The sequence below is a fragment of the Bombus pyrosoma genome, linkage group LG4 (assembly GCF_014825855.1).
Source record: "Bombus pyrosoma isolate SC7728 linkage group LG4, ASM1482585v1, whole genome shotgun sequence".
Taxonomy (NCBI): Eukaryota; Metazoa; Arthropoda; class Insecta; order Hymenoptera; family Apidae; genus Bombus; species Bombus pyrosoma.
Window position 1 is genome coordinate 429,211 of NC_057773.1, and position 25,134 is coordinate 454,344.

The window sequence follows — 25,134 nt, forward strand, 5'->3', positions numbered from 1 at the left end:
AACAATAATCATAAATAGTTATTCAAAAAATATTCATTACTTTACAATTACTTTTTCTTAATTACTGATTTTCTCATTGATGTTAATAATATTAATAATACTTTTATTATTATTATACTGTACTATCACTATATTATTAATATTGCATATTATGCAATATATATTACATAATAAATAAACTGCGGTTTATGCATATTTGCAGGATTTAAGGTTCCAAAAATCTAGATAATGTACATATACAATATGCAAAAGTGTCTAAAATAGAGCATCTGCTAACTATAATATTTAGTAAATTAAACAATTTTCTATTTACGCTCCATTTCTTTAGCTATATTTCTAAAAATATAAAGTTGCATAAACGTAATCTAATCCGCAGTCTAATAACAAATAAACAGACTTTATTGATCTAATTAATTGTCAATTTACACCAATGATATTGCCACTAATAGTACACTGATAGTAATAGTAGTATAGTAGTATAATTATATATTTATATAATTATATATGTCATATAAATTACATATTATATATGATATAATCTATATATAATAATAATATAAATAATATTATAGTATAATGCATATATATCATATAATTAAGTATATGGTAATAAATTAAAGTATATAACATATATTATTAATTAATAAAATTAATAATATTATTATATTATTTATATAACCATTATATACGATATAATATATATATTATATTTATACGTATTTTATACGAAAAAAAAAAAAAAAAATTAAAGAAGAAAATGTTGAAGTTGTGTGATGTTTCGATAGCATGACCGTACTATTTTAATCGACGATAAATTTAGAGTATTACACATAACATAGTTTAGTTATCAAGAACTCTTTACGTCAGTATTAAACATGATGACGAATTATTTTTATCTCAGATAACGTTACTTTTAAGACGAATATATCTGCAGAATTAATCCATCATCGAACACGTCATTAATCTTCTTAGAAAATTAAAAACAGTAGTTTTGTGACGCCAATTGAATCTTGTGATAAATATACTTTCTACAACTATGAACTTAACTCTCTTGAGATCAACTATGTTTAGGATTGATAACATTACACAAAATATTTTCGCTTTTAGCGGGGAATTCAATAAATATCTAGACTAACATTTAACTCTTTGCTGTCCAGTATCTTTAATTTTTATTTTGCGTGATAACTTAATATAATAGAAAACTTGCTGTAGGTAGTCAAATACTTTTGTGAGTCACTACATTTCAGGAAAGAAGTTTCACTGTGTGCAACACGTCGAAAAACCTTGATTATTTCGGTACTCTAAAAGATGCGGAGCTCCATGATAAACAAATCTTTCCTTTTCCACGTTCAACAAGGCGATCGAAACAAAAAACAATTATTTCCCCATACGACCGTATCACAAAGCAGTTGGTTCTGGACGATGTGTAATTGCGATTACAGGCTTCTGATTACGAATTCACCGAGAAGGAGAATTTCGCGGTCGGTATATGCTACACATGTGCACACTGAACAACGCACGCACCGCAGTTACTAGCTGTGGCAGGATGGAAAACGGTGATCGCAACAGCGGCACGCAAAGTGAGCCGACAAAGGCGTCTTATCGCGGCTAATTTATATTTCAAAAGGTTACTGGTGCCATCGAAAGAACGTAGAAACTCCCGACGCTATTCCCAGAGAAATTCTATCCGCCGAAAGATTTATCAATGTCCGTGGCCGATTTCGCGAACATTTCCAACGAAATCGTCGACTCCACGATCAGTCTAACATCTTTTTCTCCATAACTGTTATAGAATAACACAACACAACTTTAACCCTTAACACAACGACAGACGTAACATGTAATTGTAAATATCTGGTTCCTTCTGTCCGGAACTATTTTATCCTCGAATGGGGTAGCGATAAGATTGTTCAAATGCGAATGAATGTACTTTCTCTCAGACAGTTTTTCTTTTCTTTCTACTTTTTGCTGAGAAGCACCATATATTTCATGCGACTTACGTAGTTCAAGTTTCTCACAATGGGCAACGTGTTAAGAACAATCCTCAAAGAAAATTGCATTTATAGGTGCATGTTTAAATATAATATAATAAGTTTAAACTCTTTGAATAACTTTTTTCTATCTGAAGCAAAGACTCGGTTATAGTTTACAGTACCATAAAAATAATGTTTAATACATTTCATAATATGGCAAAATCTTATTAAAGATGGTAAAAGTAAAACTCAATGATTATATAACGTTCATATAAAATTCTGTTTTATTAATCTCTAGAGTAGAAATCCATCAAAACAGTTCATTTAATCTCAACTAATTATAAATACATAAATCATACTTTATTAATTTTTCGAGAAATAATCACGATCACAACATCGCGAATAAAAATTCAAAGAACCGTTTCGGAAACATTCTACTTCTTCCTAGAAACTGCCCTATCCACTAGAATCATAAAATGTTCGATTCTTCTAACAAAATTTTTCGAAACATAAAATAAAGAAAAAGAGAAACTGGGTATATAGAACGATTTATAAAAATACCAAGATAGGAAAAGAAAGAAATAAAATAAAAAGAAGAAAAAACGGCGCATCGAGTAAAAGCAAAGGGGAATCCGAGAGAGGCGCATTGATAGCGGGATTTTATAGAATCCGCAATGGTGAGTCATGGATGGAAACCGGTCTTAAGATGACGAACGTTCATCATTGTGAGGCGATCCTGGCGTTAATTGCTTCGATCTTTAAGATCGATCGATTAACTTTAAGAACATTAACACATTGCATGCGTTTCATCAGATATTTCGATTACGATGAAACTAAAATGTTCAAATTGGATCGAGGAGATATGTGTTTTTCTGCTTTTCATTATTAATTGCGTGTTGAAGAATCGGTAAATTAAGGCGAACGTTATGAATTTGTAAATTAGGTACAAGACGACGGGGTTTTTCAGCAATTTATGTAAAACTTTTTGTGCGAACGAATTGGATTTTGATATATGTAGCTGCTTGTTTAAATCGAAGATATAAAATCAAAACTTCGATTCGGGGTAAATGTCGTTCCCATAAGTAAGTTTAGAATAAATATAATTAGTTATATTTTAATTATAAATTATATAATTTAAAATAAATATAAATAATTTAACATATACAGATAATACTACTCATAAGTATATTTCTAAAACTTTTTTAGATATTATAAATTTCTTTATTAATTCTTTTATTCGTTTTATGTATATAAACATATATAAATAAAATTTCATATTCCATTATTAATAACTATATAAAAATAAACATAATTTATATAAATATATATATACATACATATTGAGGCATTAAAGTGATTCTAACAAACAACATAACTTCTAGGAAGAAGTAGAATTTCTAAAACGGTTCTCCAGATTCTTCGTCGTGGCGTACGTTCGTCATAATCATTCCAAAAATCTGGCGGTATCGAGATATTAACTACGAGAACTGTTTGAAATTGCAATAAGATGTAACGAATCATGATAGTTTCGTTCGGTGTCTTGATTGAAATGAAATTATTTAGAGTCAAAAGACATGTCCATCATTTTTTCATAAAATGTTTTCAATTCATGTGTGTTGTTATCGTTATCGTTATTAATGCATTTATTAAGAAGTATTTGATAGAACAAATGAATATGTTTTAATTTTTAATGTGAAACAGCAATGTTAATTAATATCAATCGCAAAAGTTAATGAGCTCATTGAATATTCCTTAAGTTGAAATAAAAAAATTCCGAAAGAAACTGAAGTTTTAAATTCCATTTAAAGTTTCCAAATTTCATTTATGAAAAGATAATTATACATTGAATAACGTATATTAATTATATTTCTGTGGGTATTTTATTTCAAGATATTCGAACATTGCAATTCAAAAACATCTCGTATAAAGGAATGGATTTGAGAAATGAATTTAATTACAAAATTTTTATCGTATAAATGTCATGTAAATATGAATGAGATGAAGTCTTAAAATAAAATTTTATCTATTTGAAAATAATGTCGTTTCTATTATGTTTACTGCAATCGAATCTTTACTATCTATTCTAAGCCATAATCTCTCCATAAATCACTACACAATTTTCCAAAATACCATACCCCTTTCTAACTCAGCTAACATTTAACACATCATAAATACTCATTATCAACAAATAAGTAGGATACATTTTCCCAAATTTCGATATATTTTCCAAGAAAGCTTCGCTGAACTTAAACATCGATCAATTCTCATCAGTGTTCTCATGAAGATGACGACAGCGCACAACTTCTACCAAGGAAGGATAGTTTACCTCGCGCGGATCTCTTCCACGACACTATTCAATTTCTCATTCAGGATATCATGCATCATCTTTGAGCTTAAAAATTATCTCTTCGATCTTCCAGGATTTCCGTGCAACGCGTCTTGCACAATCTTCTCGAATCGTCATAAATCATGTCGACGGATTGCGTGGGCGACTATGAAACACGCTCTACCCCTCCAATATGCATAGTAACATTTTACTGGATTTTTACGCACCGTCACAATTCATCCGATAATGACATGGCCGAGTAAAAGTATAGTCGAGCCCCGGTAACCCGAATCTCAAGAAAAAGAGCTAAGATCCAAAATTCCAGTGGAGTGGAAGTAGTGGAGTTTATGGTGTTAAGAGAGATTTAACTAACGAAAACGACTTAAGAAGAATTTGTACAAAAGTTAATGTTTTTTTAATTGAGAGCTAACAAATTTACTTTCCAGAAATCGATCGTTTATTTAGGCAAATAAACGACAATATAGGTTGTAATATGTAGCGCGCGAGTGACACGCATGTGATGTAAGGGCCAGGAATATGGTGGGTGTTGGTTTAGATACGATTGTTTATTGCGAGGTGTACACATATCTATTATTTCGAGCTATGAAGGAACGATTTGTACATGAAGGGATTAAAAGAATGCACAACGGTTATGTTTATGATATGAGCTAATAAAATAACTCGATATACATTAGAGTATACATTAGAATTCGCTAAAAAATTGTATTGGAAATTTTATAAACATACGTATTGGTTTATTTCAACTAATCTTTCTCTTTTCTTTTTTTTCTACTTTAGGCTATTTTGTTTAAGCTATTAGTAGATGGTTTTATCGAATTCTATGTCGCATAATATTATACTTATACTTATTCCAATTTCAAAAACCTTTAATTTAAAACTTAATATTTCGATTGTGTAACACAGAACAAAGATATCACGGATTTTTCCCACAAATATCAATTTCAAAATAAATAAATTTAAAAATTGATAAATATTGGAATTAATTTTCAACAAATTAAAAAATTAGTCAATTTTCGAGTTAATTTTCAAGAGATCTAAGAATTAGGGAACTTTCAAATAACCGCGTAAGTTTTCTAACTATATCGATTTCAATTTAAATAAATTTTAAAATTACTAAACATTCAAATTAATCTTCAATAATAGATTGTAATTAATAGATTTTTAAACGTTGAAACCATAATCATATCTGCTGGATTGGTATTTGATATGCAATCAAAAAATAAAAATGCAAATACGTAATTTCATTTGGGAAGATTCGATGTAACGAGAGAGTATAAAAAGAAACGAACTCACTCATTACGCGTACATAATCTGGCATTCCGTGTGTCGAACGCATAAAGAACGCCTTTTAAAAGTGTGTTCGGAATGGTCAAAAAGTCTGCTTCATAGACTTCAAAATAGACTTACCTGAAACAAGAAAGGAAAGAATTCATTAGTTATCGTTTAATATTTAGAAATCATATAAAAGAAATAAAAGCTAATCTTCATTAACAAACTTTAGAGTAATCTTCCTTTGAAATTTATCTGATAACTTCAATCATTTATCCACTAATATTAAGTTGTGATTCGAATACATTTCACTTATAATGCTACAATAATGTTTCTATTAATAAAACATGGATTTTCTTATATAGGTATCTCTTTACAGTGTTGACAAAATTTCAATAATTTGGAATATCTTATCTTCAAGTCGTACAAAAATATTAAATGTTAAAAGGAAACTTTATAAAATTGAATATTAGATTATTAGTTATACACTAATAATTAACTTTCACATGGCGCTATTACATTATAGCATACAAGTGTATAATATTTAGTTTGTTAAAATGAAATTAGTCAAATTTTAATTAGCGACTATGTAAAATTAATTCTTAGCTATTCTGACAAATATAATTAACCATTCCTACGGTTCATTATACCATTTATAGAATATCTTTGTACATTTCCTCCTTAAATAGTAAATTTAATTAGTACAATGACGGAGAATCCGGAAAATAATTCGAACGCGAAAGGAATCGCTAATAAAATTGGTCTTTCCGTTTTGCTCCAACGATCCACGATGCTTTTGAAAGTAAGGAGGGGAAAAGCCAGAGAGAAGGAAAGCGTGATTATTTTCGATTCTTAGAAAACCAGGGTCTCAATGTTGGTGAGCAGCCAGGCGTAGGCGATTGTGAGAAATAACAAAAAGGTGCATGTTACCTTCCCTTCGAGTTGATGCTTTGTTTCATTAACCCTGCCTCGTGGATAAGACAGACGAAAATGCAATACATTTGGCATGAAATTATATGTAATAACGTTTGTGAATACATACATTATAATTTAATCCTCAATTAATGTGGTTAAGTCATAAAATTAGATTCAGATTAGATTATTTAATTTTTAGATATTTCATTCTACATTTATTCTATAATTTATGTGATGAAAAGACTGCTGGTTTCGATGCATTTATGTGGATTTTTAAATGCACAGAATATGATATGTAAAAATATATGTAAAATACCTAAAGTAAAGTACTGTCTACTTTATTTAGTACCAGGCTTCACTTTATTTATTATACTTATAAAAATACAAATTTCCATAAATATCCGCCAATCTAATAGTAAGCATGATTAATAATATTAATGACATTTCAATAAATCTAATAGGGATAAGTATTGTAGTCATCTTTGACATGACAATAGTACTAAGAGCTTAAGTAAAACAAGTGAATTATGTACCTATTTATTTGATAATTTTAGATTTTTGTAATAGTCCATACTATTAAAATTTATTAGAATTACATATAAATTAATACTATATAATATCTTTTTTACGTAATTAATAAGAAGTTTCTTTTTGTGTAATGTAATTGATTGTCATTCAAACTCCGAAGATTTTTGGAAATCTTATAACGTGATAATTCGTATTATAATTGTAAATTGTTCAACGATGTATAATGTATAATGTACTGTATGATATTTTCTCTATGAAGATTTAAATCACGTCAATAAGAAATAAATTAATAAATACAAAAATTTTGCCCTATTATACATTAAAAAAGTGATTCTACAAATTTTCTTAGTTTTTTCATTTCTTACAGTTTTAATGATACTCCTAAACGAATAATTGAAAAATACACTTTCTTAATGGTTTATATTAAAAAGGGGAAAGAATCGAGAGATAACGAAAACAGGCTATTAACTATCCTAGTTATTAGCAAATTCGTGAATGAATATACCAGTTATATGATATTCTTACAACACAGCTTTATCTATAGGCGATAATAGTGAGCAAGTATTGAAATAGTGAAACGTATCAGAGTTTACCATCAATCCATAAATACTGATCGTATTATATAATAATAATGGGAAAAGCGTACGAAGGATAATAACAGTCAATTAGACGAAAGTGTAATTAATGCGATAATGAGTTTACTCAAACTTAATGGTACGTTAATTTTCCAATTTTCGAAAGAGATACATCGAAAATAATTATTTTATTCTGCTTGAACATGTATCAGAATCTAACAACGGATAATACATATTCAGTTTCAATAAATCTTAAGTAATAGAAAGGAAATAGAACAGATTTATTATATTAGATAGACATTAGATGCGTCAAATTGCAATATTTCATTCCTATGCTATCAAATTTTTGTAATCATATGAAAGTACGGAATACTTGCGATAATCGCACAGAAATCGGCGCCCAAGTTTTGCAATTATGTGAAGGTGGACACAATTCTATTTCTGAAAGCTGAGATCTTAGTCGTGCCGAACATAGAAAAGGACAATATCAGCGAAAGAAGAAGAGGGATTGAGAATCGAGGCGTTTGGTAAATATTTAAAGTTCGCGATAAGCTGAAATCTTTAATTCAAAAATCAAACTTTCTCATTTTTGATTTGCGTTGAACGAAACTTTCACCAACACGTTTGTTACATTTTTCTGATTAAAATGACATCAAACACAATATAATCTGGCGCATACTTGCTTACTTAATAAATGATCATTAAATACATATCAATAAGTAAATATATATAATAAGTAAATTATATCGTGTTTGTTCTCGTTTTAATCAGAAAGATTTCACAAATACCTTAGTAAAAGTTCAATTTAACACTTAGCCAACCGTACGGGGAGATCTCCCCTCTGTGAAGGACATCGCTGCGTGACCGAAAGGGGAGATCTCCCTTTTTGACTTTAGCAAGGCGCTTTCTTCTTTTTTGTTGTTATTATCAGTTATTGTTTACCGCGAGTTGTCCCTAATTAATTGCGACACTTTTTCTGTTTTTATAAAATACAATATATGATAAAATACACCAATTTGGTGGTGTTAAAATTAATTAAAAAGTTACACTATCAGTTATAACTAAATAAAGTTATAATCGAACGATATCACACTGTAAAAAAATATTAAGACGCATTATGAATTTTTAATTTCAAGTTCAAGTCGTCTTATTTATCTTTAGTCATCTTTAATGTTTTTAATTTTACCGATATTTTTTTATATTTTTAATGCATACTTTTAATTTGATGTTTTGTATAAACGATATGTGAAATCGTTAAACAAAATCATTATTGCAAGATATAATTGACCACCTACACTGAATGAGACTGGAGAAGGATTAACAGAATTAAAAGCAATAATAGAGAAGAGAAGGGCAAGGGCAATACAAGACGAGGAGAAAGGACAAGAAGGTAGCACAGCAAGGAGGCAAAAGACCAAAGGACAATAATGTGTAGTTATAAGTTGCAATAGTTTGTAGTCATTAGTTTTAGCGACTAGAGATAAGAATATGTTAAGGAGTGCAATACGATAAATGTAAGAAATGTAAATCGAAAGTTCGTCCAATGCCGAAAGGCACGGAATAAAATAAATAATAATATAATTGACCACCTAAATAATTTTTAGACTTCTTTTGTTTTTCAAGTAGTGAATATTAGTCCTCGTTACTTGGAAAAATGCACGGTGGATAGCGTAAAGTTGGCTTGTACGGGCGTGGTGGACATTTTATAAGTTGGCTTGTCCAGTGCGGTGAGAAGCGTATAGCTCGCTGTGGCGCACACGGTTGGCTAAGCGTTAAGAAACGTTAAAAATAAAAAAAGTTTCGCCTTAGAATTAGTATCTAGATACATTGTCTCAGCGATATCTAACATTGGATCATGTTACACTACTCGACCGCGGCGGGCCGTCGAACTTCGTGGTGCGTTGAGAGTTACCTCTCCCCTCCTTTTCATAGTGGAGATGACGACGGTGCAAAAGGTTATTTTTCTGCAATTATCGAATGTTTCCCTACTAAAAATGATATGAAATTTATTATAGTCGGGTCTAATTAATTAGTACATAATAAATGCAATAGTAAATGCATGAATTACTTTTGTAACCATAAATACAAGTACTTTCTGTAGCTGTAAATATAAAAAAAATATAATATTATTATGTTTACAGAAGTTCTCTATGATAAGCGTAGAAATAATTTCGTGAGCGACTACATGCCAAACGATCTATCTTTTCTATTTTAATTTTCTCTATTCTGCCACAATAATCTCCCGGCGCTGCTTATACATTACTTTGAGAGAAGATCCGGGCACGCAACTCCGGAGAGTGACGGTCTAGTTCTAAGATAAAAATTTCAACATTTTTTATTAAATGCATTTACAATATGACCCTTGATCGTTAATTTAATTAAAAATTTGGAGAATTACAACATTTGTCATAATATGACGTAAAAGATAAGAATACAATATAAAAATATAAAACATCTAGATATAGACTATCAACGAATCAATCGTGAAAATTTTCCATCGGCAATTGGCGACTAAATTTGGTACGCGCTGTGTCCACGTCTGCATATCAACAGACGCACCGCGATGCAAATTTGCAACTCGTTGCGCAACCACGTTGAACGGTCGTAAAAATACAGTCAGACTATATCGATCGATGTGTAATCGATGAATCTAATAATGGCCGGGCGCGATTATTCAAGATCGACGCCGGTGCACGCGCAAACCGATCGCGAAATCAACGCCGGCTGGGAAAGATATTTTCCCCTGGCTGGGTTTGGTTGAAGTTGGTTGGTGAACTGTTCGCGGTGGTAGGCGGCGAGCGTGGGTCTATCCGCCGCGATTTAAATATTTAACTCTGCTTAAACGTCAGCGAGCCAGCGCAACGCTGGCATTACTCGCGTGAGCAATAATTCCCGTCCGCGAGTAAACTCGCTTGGGAAAATCGAGCGACCGCGTGAACCATCCTCCCATCTACTTGTAACTGGCTGGCGGGAACGCGCTGGGAAAATTTCATTTTGTATATTTGTTGCAAATAAAGTAACAAAGGAGAAAACAAAGAGAAGAGAAAATGGAGAAAATGTTCATTATTTAGATTTATGTATATGACCCGGCTTTTTGATAGTAAACAGAAAATTTGATTTATCATTCTTTTTCCCCACATTTAGTATAATTCATACTATTGGCATTAAAAGATTATACAATTGCTATATATATATATGATAATAATATATAATTCATTATAATTATAAAATTATTAAATTATTAAATTATAATTCATAAAAATAACATATAATTCATTAAATATCTACTACAGTTGAGAACAGAAAATGAATATAAAATATTCACTCTGTCGATGATCGTGCACTACCTGGATTTGATGAAATTGATGATGCACCACATGTGACTTAGAATGAAATCGTTATCAATTAGCAGTTAAGAAACTAAAAAAATGTAACCATGTGAAAGGTAATAGCATAATAATATAATGATGAGACATATAAAAATTCAAATTTCGGATTATTCTCACAGGAGAAAAATATTTTCATTGTAGTAGGTTCCAATATACATGCATAGACTGGACGCACACATCTAGGCAAGAATTTGAAATCATTTTTCCAATCGTACATCTATCATTAATAATATTCTTTAATTTAATGAAATCGGTTATATGTATTTAGAACAACAAAGTCGGTTACATTAAATAACAAAATCCTAAACTAATATTTCTGAAAATTATTGAGTTCAACAAAATGTATGACTTGTAGCGTGGAATCTCACATATCCAAATCTTTATTATCGAAATATTCTAACATAATAGTATTAATAAGAGAACGAGATGTTTTATGTAGTTGTTACGATGCTTGCATGAAAGAGAATTGTAATTTAACGTTTGCCTTAGGAAAGCTTGGTCATTATCGTTATTATAAGACTCTAATGTTTTATAGCAATAATGTAAAGAGCCAAAGGAAAAGTATTTTTATCCCTGTGTAGTCATATTACTCATAAGAAAGATAATATTGTTGAATTGATAGAGTAACATTTAATGTAGTTTAAAAAGTAATAGATGTGAAACACATGTATCTCCATGTGTTGAAATTAACCCAAATGGAAATATCGAAACACACATTATAAATATGATTTTTTTAAGTATTCCCTTCTTATATTGAAACTGTAATGTTACTTTGAAGTCGAAACAATTATACAATCTAAGTGCTTAATTTCTAAACAGTTATACTTCTCAATAAGGGTAACTGCATCATTTTAATAGAAAATTGAAACTGTTAGTGCTAAACAAACAATTTTGAATGAAGGGGATTGAATTAAATGATTTGTAGAATAAATTAGATAGATATTAAATTTATTACAGAGATTTTTAATAATTTTACTAAATTATCTACAATTTGAAACATTCCTTTCAATGTATACGCAATTACAATATTAATTTTTAATTACAATATTAATTTTTAATTACAATATTATCTTATTAAATAGGTACTATTAAAATGTTTCAAATTATTAGTATTAAATATTTCTTTAATATTTACAATTTCTTGCACATTTTCATACAATAATCTTTACCTAACAATTTCTGCTTTAACTTTTTTTCTCTAATATTTCTTAAATAAAATTCTCCAACATTTGATAAAGAAGAAATAAATATTCTGCATTCTTCAAATATTCCAAGTTGAAATTCAATATAGAATTAGAAATGATTTTATGTTCAGATAAAATAATTGAAGAAAATATAGAATTAAACTTTACAAAACATTATCTAACGGAAGAAAGCTAGCAATTGTCACAACGTATAATTCATCTACCCACAATTACTTGAGATTAAATGGATTGTTCTCTTGAGATATGAATTATTTCCTCTATTAAAATGCCTCTTGGAAAGATCATATAAAATCTAGTTCGAATTATAATATTTCCCAAAACTCCTTCACGAAAACAAAGACTCTTTCAAAACAAAGACTTTCAATATATATTTATATATAACATGCCAAAAAATTGGAATTACTTTCCCAACTGTACCAATATTGCACTACCTAGTGTTACCGCTAATTTTATTATTAGTCTGAAAGTAATGCCAAAGACATTAATGATATTAGATTATTCCAAAAGTTTCTTTCATTTTATAAGGAAATAATACATGCAAAACATTTTTTGTTTTATATTATTTTATTCCAATAGAACAAAATGGGTCATACATAATTCAATACAATAATATAAAACAAAAAATATTGTGCATCTATTATTTCCTTATAAAAGAAAAGAAACTTCTGGGACAATCTAATATAATAATTTCCCTTAATTCAATAGATCTCGCGAGAAAAAGTTTTCGGTGATAACAAAGACCTAAGCTGATTCCTTTTTCAATTCTTAGATGTTGTAAAACATCTAGTGATTCCAAACTTTTGGTTAGTTGTTTCATATTGTTTTACAATGTTTATTTAATATTATAACTTTATTATAATTATTATACAATTAGTATCATAATTTTATAACTATAATTACAAATTGCATATATTCATGATAAAGTGCAAGTATATAAATGTTTTCATCTTACAATAGTAGCAAATTATTTGTGTTGCATTTAAAAGATACAGATGTATCTTGAATTTGAAAGTTTCGATTGTCCTTAATTGCAGATGCACTATTCATTTGTTTCAATTTCTCAACGATATTAACCAGCAAACTATCTATCAAGCACACATCAAATATGGAACGCGTTTAAACTTTGACAAATGTATAAAAGTTGTAAATCATTAATGGATGTTATTACATTTTTTGTCATTAGGAAACATTACTATTTCAGAAGCTTAAACGATCTTATAATTCTGAACAAAGATAGCGGAGCTAAAATTGAATATAAATCGTTTCTTTTTCTTTATGAGACGCTCCAAAAAACTTTGAGGTATGCTTTTGATAAAACGAAAAACGGATTAGAGGATTTTGAACGTATTGAAGGTATTGTCTACAAAAGAATTTATACAAATATTTTTAAGCATTTTCTACGGGTAGGATATTACAAATTCAAAAAATGCAGAAACTGTTATAATAAAAAATTTATATGTTTATGCGCGTACACGCTCAATAATAAAACAGATCAAATTAATAGCTAGTATAAATTTCTATAATTTTCTACACACATACAAATTTTCATATATTCGTAGTATATAAAAGATATGTAAAATATGCATTAGTATAGACCTGGATATATGTATAATATAAAATATCTTTGTTCATTAAGAAGAAAGAGCTAATATTAATAGCTAATATAACTTTTTATAATCTTCTACAAAAATTTTTACATATATATTAGTATGAAAAAAATATAAAACAAGTATTAGTAGAAACGAAGCCACGAATTTTTGGAATTCAAAAATCTTTATGATAAAAAATATCCTTGCTTACTAAACAAAGAGACAAAATTATTTAGCATTTTGCACATGTATAGTGATGATTTACTAACCGAGCAAAGTCGGCTTAAGACTAATATGTATTTAGAATGTAGGCGTTGCTATTAAAATTTGTAAAATTGCCAATAGCTTACGTGACAGCTAAGCTTCTTCGAATCGATAACTGCCTTGAAACGTTCTGTCCTTTAAGCTATTTTAAATAAACAATTCTATATCTGTAGCCCATTTCCTGCTAAATATCTTTTCTTCCTAAATATATTACGTATTGAAAACGATCAAAATAGCCCAATATAAATACATTCAAACTTCGAGCAATACCCATGCTACAATCATATACATGATATATATTGCTGGAAAAAGAATCGTTGAACTATTTTAATAGATTATTAAGAAATTCAGTAACTTAAGACAAACATGTGTTCTTTAATAATTATTCATTTGTTAATTTTCAGAAATTTCATAATTGATCATTCATATAAGCTAGATTAAAAAATTAAACATTTAGATTAGGTATGTATCATAATTCATTATTCTTAAACATCAGTATGATACAAATAAGTAATTATTTAGTATTACAAGTAAGTAACTATTTATAGCGAAGCATAAGATTTCAGTTACTATAAAACAGATAACAACATTGATTCTATGACCGCTTTTTAGTCAATATAAAATAACAAATTATTTATAAAAACGATACGAGAATCGATATAGGAACTGTAAGCAGAACAGAAATTTTAGTTTCTTATAACAGTTTCAGTCTCTTCTAGCCCTACAAAACATAAGAAGTATATATTTAAATCTTATATCACAACAAAAAATTAAAAGTACAATTTTGTATAACGGAATTAACAGACTAAATTCAAAATTTTCTATCTTCTGAACTCTGGAACCAAATTCCTTTTACGTATCTGGACTGCTTCGTTAACCATCAGGAGACAGATTAGAGAGGTGGAGAGGACCGACCGGAAACGAGGTAATCGAAATTGTATGCGCGCCAAGAAGTCGGGCCGGGACGACCGACTTTGCGTAGAAAGCAAAATGCGCTCGAATCACCACGCATCCGGGCTCGAACCACTTGCCAAAGTCCCCACCATTGTGGAAACTTCATTCATGGTTCGCCTCCTGCAGGTGCGCGCGCTTATTAAGTCACTACCAACGGACGTAACGCGTAAAAATAAAAATGTCAGCCTCTAATGCTTGTTTCTCTACCATTCTCCTAAAATTATTATTAAAACACGCGTCAATTTTAAGGATTATATGGGTCTTCTGATTGTGTTTTGGAATGTGTTTGTGAAATTGGATGATCCATCGATCTCCTATTGATTTCTACCCACAGTCAATTACAAAAGTCTACATACGATATAAAATTTCTTAGCAAAAACGTTAGATCTATGAATTTTGATGATATATCAAAACACATATTGTTAAAATGTAATACAATTTATTCACTCTCAGCTTTGTTAAAAAAAAAAAGGAAATAGAAAGATATAAAATACAATGTAACAAAAATTATATACACCTATTATATCTACATGTAATGATAAAATTGGACTTAATATTATATTAATATGTTATAGGTCTTCCGTACATAAGCACTGATAACATTTGTCATTTCTCATGTAATTTTATCCTGAGATTTTTGTAAGTCAAACGTTCGGATTTTCTAAATTCCTTTTAGAAATACGTCGATCATAATTTTATCGATATGTACTGCGTATAAATAATCGTTTGGCAAAGTCTTTAGTTTCTTTGATAAGTTAGATATACGAAATTTGATAAATGTACATAGGCTTTTGTAACTGACTGTACTTGAACTACTTAGATACTTATAATCATTAGAGATTTCAAGATCGAATTCCGTACGTTCAAATTAGTACGAGTATTGCTTTACATGAAGGATTTGTTGCTTTAAATAGTGAATTGAAAGAAATACAACATGTAGGAAATTGAAGAAAAGGAAATTAGTATTCTACATAATAGGCTACTTGGTAATAAAATTTTAGATTTGAGTAGAGAAATAATCATCTTTCGTCATAACATAATTGTAACATAATTGTAGAATGTGCACTTTTTTTATTACGAAATCTTACGAATTTTGTACATTGATTTGTACGTTTAATTTGTTGAATAGTTGAATTTCTATTTATACCTTAAACAACTTCTAGATATGGTTCTCTCATATATAATAAATATTTCAAAGAATGAAAATGCCTCCAAGATATTGCAGTTTTTTTAATCAATTTTGCGAGATCTTTTCCCCTTTTTGGTTAAATCTTAATTTTCTCTATATCTCCTACATCGCAAAATCTATGAATCTACGCAACGTAAAAGATTTCCTTCCGCCATATTTCTTTTATTCTATATTGAACATAGAGATACGTATAAAGGTAGAGAGCGTGAGCGAGCTGAGAAAGCGATAGACGAACAGAAAGAGAACTCTGCATAGAGGCTTCTTGTGTCTTTGTCCAATAAAGCATGCACATTCGTCTAGTAGATACGTAGGTGTAACTCCCATCAACGAAGGGTGTCAGTGTGCATGCCTGATTAGACAAGGACAGAAAACGTCTCTATGCAGCGTTCTCTTTCTATTCCTATATCACATCCACTTACACCGTCTTACGTGGTAGCATATGACTCGCGTACTCTATCTCTCGTACATCTCTATAGTACTAAGACGACAGGAAATCTAAAGATTTTACTAGCAATAATAAAGATACTCTATTAGAAGAGGCTTAGCGTATAATTACCTCATTTAACGTAATACCCGTAATAATTACCAGTTCCAAGATATTCGTCTTGAAAGTGTATCATTTATCTGAAATAAATAATTCATTATTTAATAAATTTAAGATAAATGATATCTGTATTTAGCGCTTTCTTTTAATGTATATGTAAATATTCCTTTTCCTTTTTTATATATATCTGTAGGTAATATAAAACAACACTTTCTCTCTCTAATTACCCATAAATAATAGTTACAGTTATTATCTGTTTCACTAGGCTGCGGCAAGTTTAATTAACTCACTCTAGCTAATAATAATCTTACGCCTGCAACTTTTGAGCAGGAAAATGATTAAAACATTAAAGTAACTACTACTAGTATGGATATATAAAATTATTTAAATCCTACTATAAGAGTAAATAGGCTTCTATATAATGTACGAGATACATGTAGATAGGATTCAAACTATAATACGTTTCTATCATTGTACGCTGATATGTTGAAAATAGTTGTATGAACCGAAGAGCGATGATTCTTGCGCAAATTTAAGTCAGAAATATATAATGACTATTTTTAATACGAGGCTTCTTTCCCGAGAACATCGGATTTGGAACTTCTCTAATTGTAAATATAATATGTGTACATATTTGACTATTCTCTGATTGGATAAACAACAGGAGATTATTCTATACGTGAAAATAAATTGAAAATGTAGAACAAAATTATTTCATTTAAAGATTCATTTTCGCAAAACGGAATATGTAGATTTCTAAGTTTCTAAATTTATAATTATACAATTACATTTCTTCTATTTTATATTATTAAAATATATTACTTTAACGACACGCATTTTTAAAAAATTAAAAGCAAATCAAATTATTACAAATGAGAAGGCTTTCGCAAAGGACCTTATAATGGATTCAAATTAAAAATTATCGCAACCAATTGAATCAAGTCATATTTTTCATTGAAATGAATTGATTCGTTATTTGGATTTCCAATATTAACAATAAAATACTAGTGATCAGACTACAAATGTTTAATCAAATTCATATTGTTATGCGTGTGAAATTGAGAGATAGGTTCTAAATAATGATTTGTTTCAATTATTAAATATTATAACGTGTACCTTATTTTTCATATTTCATATATTTTTGCATTTTTCTTAGAATTATTTCGTGTCCTACTTTTTCACATTGTTACATTTTATTATAATACACTATTGAATTCCTCAAAATACCCTACTATAGTGTATTAGTTATAGATTAATACAAATGAATACGACTCTACATATTTTATTAAGGATTCCAATGTAACTTTAAAAGAATGTTAAAAATTGGGAGTTTGATTTGCTTTCCTGTTTGATACTTTTCAAGAAGTATTTTTTATTAACCAATGAAACATTTTACTTCTGATTCTTATCGATTATCACACTGTTAACTTTCACTCAAGGATTAAAAAAATATGGTTTTTGTTATATCTATATATATACTTATGTGTTAGTATCGCCCCATTCGTTATAGCATCAATATACAAAAGCATTATGCTAACTATATAAAAAGATTCAGTACTTAAAGAAAGAAATTCCATTTCATTCCATCGAGAAACAATCCACAAACATATAAAAGTCGTAAATCACTAATGAAAGTTATATATCGTACTTGTAATTATTAGTAAACTAGCATTTCTCGTGCAGATACATATATTTATAAACAAAACTAGGCAAATACCACAAAAACAGAGATTTACTTTATCCCTTAAATACTACATATACTTTTACACGTTATGGTAATTTCTTCACAAATGTATAATTATTAATACTGTGTTTCATAAGTTTAATCGATTTAAGAAACGCTTTTCGACTCGAAAAACAATCCACTTGCATTGAAACAGCTGAAGAAAATTCATCTACATGCTCAATTCTCCCTCCCTTAACCTAACTCTAAAACCAAAACGCCAAGGATAGCGAAATAGAAAAGTAGAAAACAGAGAAGAAACTGCTCGATCCAAACCTAACATTCCCAAAACGTTCTTCAGGATGCATTAAAGCCTCAGAGGGAAGATCACGAGAGAGTTCGTCGAGGAAATCCGAAAAAGCACGAGAAAGAGAGATAGACAACTCAGAGGCGTGCTTCGACTGCGAGTACTTTCTTCGCGTGAAACTGCACAAACCTCTCGCTCGAAAGGAACACTCGACTATTTTAACCGTGAAATAACTCAGTCGAGGGTTCAGCCAGGAGGGTTCCGAGTGGAAAAGAGAAAAAGAGAACGAACGAAAGAGGAAAGAGGGAAGAGGGAAGAGGGAAGAGGAGAAGAGCGACTGTGGCATGATATGTAGGTCCTAAAGATAGAGCACCCGAAACAACCATAAACCTTTTTATTCCAGTTGCCCTGTCCGACGATGCTTTCTCTTGTACACGATCCACTCCTCCTCTCCTCAACGTGTAATGTTACTTTTTATCGCGGAAAAAAGATTTTCCCAAAGATTACGCCGCCGCCCTGAGAGGAACACGGTTTTTAATTTGCTGGATGGTACCAACTCGCTCGATTTCGTGATAAGGTCCTAATCCGGAAATGTACAGTCGATCTTTTTTTCCCTTTTTACTGTTTCTTATTTCATTTTTTTACTGTTCCCTTGTCTTTTCTCTTCATTTCCATTTTTACTGTTCTATTTGTCTCCTTTTATACGGTTGAGGTGATTGTCTTAACACGTTAATTGAACTATTTTTTTTTATCAGACCAATGAAAACTAACTATCAAATAATATTTTCAGGTTATAAATAAACATAGTAACTTATGTTAGATTAGATTAGCAATTAAATTAGATTAAATTAAAAATTTCAAAATTAAGTAATTTAACCTTAAATAGTTATAGTTCACAATGGTATAACAGTTTATGCATAATTCAAGGCGAACTTTTAAGGCAGACTTGTAAAAATTTGTGAGACATCTTTCATAGATGCGACATATTTTTAGTAAGCTATGAATAGGTTTAAGAACGTATTAATAAATGTTCTATTAAATGTTAGACCAATTCAGAACAGACAAATTTTAGTGAAAAATGGATTCTGTGCACAAAATATAGGTAAAATTCAATAGAAAATTTAAAGCTTCTAATGCACCTCGATAACTGATTTGCGAATATCGTTCCAAATGTAGGTAATAGATAATAAATGGCTTTTCGTAAACCATCGTAAGAAAAGTAGAGAATTAACAGATGTTAAAGACAGAATTAAAATTACATTTCATCAATATAATTAACATTTGTTGCATTTGTAACATTATTTGCAGCACAAATGTAATTAATACTTTAAAAGATTTAGTGTATAATTATAAAACTAATTGTATGTGTTGAATAACTTTTTGTTATTGGAGGAAGATAGGTTAAGCGATTGCTTTCATGATATTTGACATTATGTACTTTTTATATTAATCAGTGCATAGAAGTCAAATATTTAGGGTGTAGTAAATTTTATTGAGCAAAAATGTCTTAAAACCTAAAATATTCTTTTTTAGAAGAAATAGCATATTATTTAAATAAAAGCAATCGGAGGTAATAGAATTAATTTGAAACGTTTTTCCCTACTATACGAGTAATTAACGAGTTACAATAGAAAAATATTTGTAAAATAAATTTATGTGGAACTATGGTGCCACAAAAGTTTCTTCCGCTTTATAAATCCATTATATTTGTTTCAATAGAAGAAAACAAAAAATGACTAACAGAGAAGAATATAATTTCAAAGAAAAATTCAAGTACATAAGAACAGAAAATAAAAGCCATTGGTAAGAGCTCGCAAAAATTACCAGATAAAAATCCAAACCCACGTAACTTATTGTTATATACTGTCTTAGAGAAACAAGCACCATCAAATTTTAACTCTGATAAATTACCTATTTTTACGTTAAAATTGTTACATTCTGTATCTGCATTATAAATATACTAGCTATGTTATATCCGAAGAGGTTAATGAAAGAGTGACACAGATACATTTTTCCTGAAAGTAAAAAATATAGTTGGAATACGAGAAAATATATCAAATTATACTAAATATTCGAAATATATGGATTATAATATTTGTAGTTTAAAAATTAAGTATTTAATGTTTTAAATAGTTTAATATTAAGCTTTCTTAGTATCTTAAACTAATAATTTTAATACTTTGAAAATAGGTAGGTAACACCTACTTACCTTAAACTTACTTTATTAGTAATAGCTAGACTGCAAATGTTTCTACTCATTAAGTATACAAATATATGAATAAAGAACATATAAAATATGTCAGCAATATTTTTAATAAAAGTCTAGATTTTATCTAGACATTATTTAAATATTATCTGCGATACAATATTTAGCAAAAAATATTTAACCGCACTTTTACAGTTATTCCGGTATGTATAGTTTGTGTTATGATAAACTACGATATTTATTGCGAACGTATCTTTAGTACAAAAATTAGAGTACAGCGTGAATAACTATAACATATAATAAATGTTAAATATGATCCCCCTGAGTATTTAGGTTTATTAATTTAATGGATAATTGGCTGTTTGAATAATGATCTTTGCGAAATACACACTTTCACTAAATATCTTATTATTTTCAGATTGTCTTCAAATTTGACCAGAACATATAATCATGACAGATGTGTCTCGTAACAATGTTAACAAAATTTTAAGAAATTAAAAATTTGTATTTTTCATCTAGCAGATAACAATTTTCCATACTAAATGTTCAAATATTTTCGTAAACCCGTATACGTGTAATAATAGTAACAATTTAACTGGGGGCACTTATGCAAATTCATATTTTTATAAACTCAATTTCAAAAATAGATCTTAACTAGAGAATTGGTTTATCCACTGTAAATTCTAACGAATATTATGCTTTCAATATTTTAAATATTTTTTCGTTGTGTTTCTTGCGCCATTAAATTTTCCGTAAATGCATAAAAATCTACAGTCTAGTAATAATAATTGTCTTATTGTTACTTTATCAGCAATAAAACAACGTCTTTACATCGAAAATATCAAGTTAAGTGGAAAGTATTCAATTCCAATGAAATGAGACTCATGATGACTACACAGAAAACTCATTTGCGAAAAGAAAATCCTTTGAGACGTTTCTGACCATTCGAAAGCGACCGTTCGAAAATGACGCCATTGAAATTACTCCATCGTTAAATTATCAGAACCACGGAACAGCGATGAATGTTATCATCATTCGCATCTTCCAGAGATAGACGATCGTTTTTGCCCCGTTTTCCCTTCTACTTTGGGATTTCGCTGAGCCGACTTAATGCGTTTCGCGTGAATCAGCTGATTTTTCAGCAGACTATGATTTACGAAGCAACCGACCGTTCGAAAATTGATCAAACACGGCTCGAATCCCCTATCGGTCGTTTGAGATCCTATCGAACGATGCCGATCATGTTCTTTAAACTTTCCTTTGCCGAGGGTGAAAGTTCCTCCTGCAAAAACTACCATCGAAACCTTCAGCTCATGGAAACATTGGAGACTTTTTTCTCTTCTGATAGTTTTAATTCATGATGGCTTGAAGTTAGAAGAGATTATAGTAAAACAAATCGTAAAGCTCAATAAGATATTAATTACTTATGAGTATCATTAAAATAAATACCCTACCCTACAATATATAATAATCCTACCCTAGGTAGAAAATCCTTAGCCATTAAATATTACCTACAACAAATACTATACTAAAGATATTTTTGTTTGTTATGTGCATTCTATACATTTCTGTACCTTCAAATTTCCCATAAACGGATATATGCATAAATGCTAAAATTCCGCAGTTTACTTTATTTATGTTTGTTTGTTTTTTAAATAATGTTCCGTTTGCGAGATTGTTTTGATACTTAATATGTTAAGGTGGAATATAATGGTAGTTTCTCTGAATGACGTTACACGGGTGCGGCTACATGAGACCAAACGTCACCGAACGTTAACGAGCGACGACTGTTCGCAGGTAAACGGTGTCATTAAGAAAGCAAGACGATTAACCTTTTCAAGAACGGCGCTGCTCGAGCGAGCATCAACGAAAAAGGAGGGAAATGATACTCGCTTGGTTGACCTATAATTAAATCGCCTCGACCAGCGACAATCTCGTTGTAAGGAATATGCACCACAAATGTCGAAAAGAATTTTCATGATAATAGCTGTTGTATCGATGTAAATGGACATTTCAAGTTAACAAATGTATTAAATAAGTATATACACTCCTGTCCAAAAGTTTCGGCACCTTTTTTGAACGAAATAACATTTTTCGTACATTTTTTTAAGGAATAAGAATATTATAAATTTCGATTGTACAGTTTCACGATGATTATTAGATGACATATTTGTGATTTTTTTGGGCACCGATCGAGTGGTTAATAATACGTTGCGCTTTGAAACTGTTTTAGGTCTGTCGTTTTTTCAGGAGTGAAACTGAGCTGCACCGTTTACACCAAGACGGAACAAAGCGCAGCGTACTATTAAAAATACGATCGAAATTCGGAGAACTGCAAATATGTCAAATATTAAAATTATAACTCATTTTTAAATATAACTACATAGTTACAATTTCAAAATTAATTACTGTTTCAATACTATAAATGCATAATATCTAACGAACGAAATGTTTATTTACATAAAGTAGTCTTTTATTTTGAACCCCAATATGCCCCAAACTTATTTTAGGAAAATGATAAAATTAGAAAAATGTCTGCAAAATTGTCAATACATAACTAAGCTCATCAATATCAAAATAATACAAGTCCGTTTTTCGATACTATGCGAATTATCGATATAACTGTCCTCAATTTGTTATTTGATCTATCTACCAATCTACTATTGAAAATAATATAAAATTTTCATCCCTTAGCTACTACTTTCTAACACAATGACATACATAATATAGGTTCACGAAATATGATGTTTTAGCGGCCATCATTTTGAATCCATTAATCACGCATTCGTTTCATTAATTCAAGGCAAAAGCCAATTCTAATATTCAACCTGTAAAGCAGGTTTGCAATAATGAGATACCACTAAAAACTGCAAAATATCAAGACACGAAGTAGCTGTCCATACCTTAAAAATTTAATACCAAAATATACCAAACACACTGAAAAACTACAAACAGTGATTTAGTTTGACATACATTTTTTAATTAAATATCATATTTGGAATAAACTAGTTAAAAGCGTCATAAAAATTATTGGATGATTTTCAAAACAGTATAAGTTTTCGGTTTTACGAATCTTTTTACCTGACAATATTATGTTTCAACTATTATTTCTGGGTTATAAGTAGCCACGATAATTTGAGTTAGGTTTGGATTAAGTTACTTAAAACTCTAAAATAAATGTTATACTTTATATTTCCTAAAAATCATTTTATATTTTAGATGATAAATATCATCGACAATAGATATCAGTGATATTTAAAAGTAAATCTGATCTATTATTAATAAATATAACCTAAACTATTATAAATATTGATATCAATAACTGACTAAAAGTTAAAAATCCAAGGTACCAATTAAAAGTTGAAGATAAAATTAAATGCATTAAAGAAGATACACAAAAAAAACTGACGTTCTTTAAATATCGATTGGTGAACTTTCGCTTTTTCAGGTGGTTCCGATTCCAATTACTAATTTTATTACTTGATTTTTCTAGAGGTTCGAACAAATTCGAGAATTATTACGAATACGGAAAATATAACACAAAAAATAGTCGATAGGTATGTTTGTTTAAACGACTCTCGTTCTCTCCCCTTCGAGCATTCACGGTACGTAAAGTCCGGAAATTACGAATAAATTGTTATTAGCTTAAGCGGTAGAACGATACTTTATTGCTGACTAGTTTATCGTTTCGAGGGTTGCAATTTTTTAAGCTGTTTACGCGGGTCATTGGACTTTCATGTAAATTGATAGAAGCGTTTTAATTGCCTTGGAGTATGATAAATCTGTGATATAACGATCGAACTACGGGAAAATTGTCTCTATTGCAACAAAATTTTGATATACTATGTAATTTAAGGTAATTTACTGTATGATTTCATTCAACAAAAGATTAGTATATCGACATGATTACTGTCACAAAGAGGTTCACTTTAGGAGCTGTTGAACTAAATTGAGCTGCTCTAAGTATTTTAAAAAAATTTTTATGATGTATAAATTATGCGGTATACCAACTTCTAATATGTAACTTGCAACACTATGTAGAAGTGATTCGAAGTAAAGTGACTTTGAAATTTTTATCTAAAAATTAAAATTCTAAGATATTTTTCTCATAACAATTAAAATTAAACATTAGTCGTTTTGCAGTTAGTTAATTCTTAACTATCAAATATTTTCCAACTCGTTCAATTCCATTCCTATATTTTCAACACGTTCATTGT

At 29.6% G+C, this 25,134-nt stretch overlaps 1 protein-coding gene and 1 long non-coding RNA gene across 14 annotated transcripts in view; one reads left to right on the forward strand and one right to left on the reverse strand.

Annotated features, from left to right (window-relative positions):
- LOC122567085 (protein scalloped) overlaps positions 1-25,134 on the reverse strand; it is a 325,787-nt gene that overhangs the window by 241,802 nt on the left and 58,851 nt on the right. For 2 of the 13 annotated variants that reach the window (XM_043725268.1, XM_043725263.1), the window contains exon 2: positions 16,754-16,821. The exons of 6 other annotated variants lie outside the window; for them this stretch is intronic. Coding sequence is in view for 5 of the 7 variants with exons in the window: in XM_043725259.1 (XP_043581194.1) it covers positions 5,614-5,656 (43 nt within the window). In the remaining 2 variants the exon portion in view is untranslated. Of the gene's footprint in view, positions 1-5,613; positions 5,728-16,753; positions 16,822-25,134 lie in introns of those variants that run through there. 5 more of the 13 variants (XM_043725259.1, XM_043725269.1, XM_043725271.1 and 2 more) reach the window with 4 other exon arrangements.
- LOC122567088 lies at positions 9,763-11,287 on the forward strand. Its single transcript, XR_006316698.1, has 3 exons — positions 9,763-10,707; positions 10,901-11,052; positions 11,138-11,287. It is a non-coding gene; the product is annotated as an uncharacterized LOC122567088 (long non-coding RNA).